Source organism: Triticum dicoccoides, chromosome 3A, assembly GCF_002162155.2.
Source record: "Triticum dicoccoides isolate Atlit2015 ecotype Zavitan chromosome 3A, WEW_v2.0, whole genome shotgun sequence".
NCBI classification, from domain to species: Eukaryota; Viridiplantae; Streptophyta; class Magnoliopsida; order Poales; family Poaceae; genus Triticum; species Triticum dicoccoides.
The window spans coordinates 109684113-109687432 of record NC_041384.1 but is presented as its reverse complement, the minus strand read 5'-3'; the positions used below and the strand labels follow the sequence as shown (position 1 = coordinate 109687432).

General features: G+C 45.1%; 1 protein-coding gene across 1 annotated transcript in view; it reads right to left on the bottom strand.

The window, feature by feature from the left end:
* Positions 1 to 1851, bottom strand: part of LOC119267444 — a 3951-nt gene extending 2100 nt beyond the window's left edge. Inside the window, exon 1 of the mRNA XM_037548827.1 lies at positions 1205 to 1851. Coding sequence (XP_037404724.1) covers positions 1205 to 1624 — 420 coding nt within the window. The 5' untranslated portion in view covers positions 1625 to 1851. The remainder of the gene's footprint in view (positions 1 to 1204) is intronic.
* Between the last annotated feature and the right edge of the window lie 1469 nt (positions 1852 to 3320).

The window sequence follows — 3320 nt, the reverse complement described above, 5'->3', positions numbered from 1 at the left end:
TTGCCGCTCGCCTATCCGACCTGCGACTGGGCGGGAGGGAAAACCCATGACCCCAACCGGACCACAGGGCAGGAAGGGGGCACTTGCCCCGCTTTCTCTCTTTCAAATTGCAACTATGTAACTGAGCTTTGGGGGAAGGTGTATTTTATGGAAAATTACCACTACGGAAAGTTATAACTATATCAAAATCCATCAAAATGGAAAATCTCATTTCTTTTGTCTATTGTATTGAGCCTCTGACAATCAAGTTGCGTATACAGCCCTCCAAATCAAAGAAATAAAACTGTCAGTTGAGGTTGTTTATTAGGAAGACAACACTTTGTTAGAATAGTTCCATATGTGTACATTGGCACACAACAAGGATATAATAGGTTTTCATTTTGAGTATGATTAAACTTAACATATCGAAGCAACAAAACCACTGATTCCCTGCTAATGCAGTTACTCAAATGGCGCCAGGCTGTAATTACAAAAGGATGTCAGCATTATGTGCCATAGTTACTGACAAAAGCCCAATTTGACGGTTATGACAATTGGGTTTCAGTGTCATTGTAGTAGCATCGTAAAATCCATAATAATTTAACTATCATTTGCGGTAAAAATTCAAGTCAAAGCATTTAGCAGAACCAACAGCACACCGACATCCCGTCGCAGATGGACTGATGAAGCATGCACCTACCTAGCAATGGGAGCCCATTTGGTATCTTACTCCCTCCATTCCAAATTATTTGAATCTAATTTTGTCCTATGTCAATCTTCTTTATATTTTACCAAGTCTATAGACAAATGTGATACTAATATCTATAACACTGAACATATATAGTATGTAAACATGTTTTATGATGAATCTAGTGAAACTAATTTCGCATTGTGGATGTTGATATAGTTCTCCATAGACTTAAGTCAAACTTCCTTGGAATAGAGAGAACATAGAACTTCAAGTAATTTGGAATGGAGAGGAGTACTTCTCTAATCAAAGCCATTAAACTCCAATACTAGCTTGCAATCGAAACAAGCACCAATTCTAACATTAGTAGGGGCTATCTGTTTTGACAGTTGTTGAGGGCACCAAACCAATCCCACATTTGGTAGCACAGCAACACCTGCCATCGGAGCAGAGCAGGGATCCTACGCTCAGCACACTGGTGCAAGGAAGCTAATGGATGCCGAGAAGGGTTGCATTGCATGGGGCGCACCCACCAACCTGGTCAATGGTGAGGGACTGGGCCTGGCTGGCCAGCGCGAGCTCGTCGTACCGCGCGGTGATCCGCCGCTGCAGCGCGCCGGCCACCGAAGCGAGCGGGAACCGCGGCCGCGGCGGCAGCGCGCCGTCCCCGCCGCCGCCCGCCGCCCGCGAGGCGGCCCCGTCGCCGCCCTGCTTCTGCTGCTGCTGCTTCCGCCGCGCCCTCCGCCGCCGCCTCTTCTCCTCCCCGCCCTCGTCCTCCTCGGCCGGCGCGCTCGGCTCGAGCGCCGCGGCCGCCGGCTCGGGCGGCGTTGGCCGGGGCCTCCGGAGGCTGCGGCGGCGGCGGCGCAGGTGGAGGGCAATGAGCAGCGCCGCCGGCGGGGCGGCGAGGAGCACGAGGAGGAGGAGGACTAGAGCTGCGAGGGCTAGCGGCAGGTCCATCGCCGGCGAGGGCTCGTCATCCCCAGCCGGGACTCGACCCTAGCTAGGCTCACTGACTCGAGAATTATTATTTTCGCGTGCGAGGGCGCGCTTGGGAACTGGGAAAGGGGGTGCGAGGAAGGCGAGGAAGAAGTGATGGGTTTGAAGTCTCCGGGCGGCAGAGCCAGAGCGTCTGCTCGCTCGCTCGCTCGGCTCTTCGAGTGCTCTACGATGCCCGCTGAGATTGCAACAAGTGGTAGCCTCGAGAGAGGGGCGTGTGCACGAGACGCGAGGTGAGAGCAGGTGGTGGTGGTCGAGGCTGGCTGTGGACCACTCACTCTGTGCATTTTAAAATCATTATATTGAAAAACCGTGCGGATAATAAATCGAATCGAACCAATTTTACGGTTTTTACGGTTTCCGCAACTAGCCACAGCAGAAGTAATTTCAGCAGTAACATCGAGTCCAACTCAGCAAATTTACTTATGTGGCAATGAGTTAACGAAGAGAGAAGTAGTTTGAGTAACTTAGCTAGTTACTGTAACATCACATGTCCCAATGTAATATGAGTCTATAACCTAATAAATGAGGCTTTACATGTTACCGTACTTATGTTATTATCTATTATGAAGGTACTCCTTCCTTTCCGATTTATAGAGCTTATCTCAAAATCTTAGTTTTTTCTATTTTATAAGGCTTAATTTGGTTGTTCTTCATCACAAGTTTGGATTTCAAGGTGTATTAAATTATTGCATGCAAGTATTAAGAGAAAATTGACTAATGCATATACTTTATGCATGCATGCATTGCAATTAATACATTGGTAACATAATTTTTTTAGAAAAAACAAGAGCATTAATTGGGTGCTTTTGCAAATTACGAAAAGTATTCCACTACTCATCATCTATCTTGGTTGGTGAGATTTTTGAATCGAGCCCTATAAACCGGAAATGAGGGAGTAGTAACAGTCTAGGGATATGTGTATGTTACTAGTGTATGTTACTCTCCATCGTGGCTAGTCTCATACTGTTTTGAGCTTCGGCTTTTATGGAATGTACCAAAATATCGATCAATTCACTGAATAAAATGAAGTAAAAAAATATTTAGGGCATCTAGAGCCTTTTTATGGAATGTACCTCTTGGTGGTGATTCTTTCAACCTGTCATTGGCCATGGTTCGCTTGCATATTAGGCATTGTACAATTTTAGGTGCTTAGGAAGGTGCTCGGAAAAATAAAACGGGTTTTTCTGAAACACCAATGCTTATTTCTACAGAAGACATGTCTAATTAAGCGTCTGCCCTATACAAATAAGTACCGGTGGTTAAGAAAAACCTGGTTTATTTCTCCAAGCACCTTGCATTGTATAAGGCCTTATGGTAGTTTCTTAACATCTTCTGTGGACTTTTCCATGCTTGTTCCATCTGCGGTTGTATCAAACATAGTTTTTGACATATGATTTAAGCCATTATGAAACATATGAAGCATTAACCATTCCTTCATCCATGATTGAGACAGTTTCTTATAGCTTTTTTCATTCTATCCCACGCAAGCGCTAGTGGCTCACATTCTTCTTGCTTGAAACCTGTAATCTGAGAACGTAATTGCATAATTTTTTAGGTGGACAAAACTTAGATAAAAAATTACTGCAATAATTAGCAAAGTAATACTGCCTTTAGGTAGAGCTAGAAGCCATTCCTTAGCTTTTCCTCTCAAAAA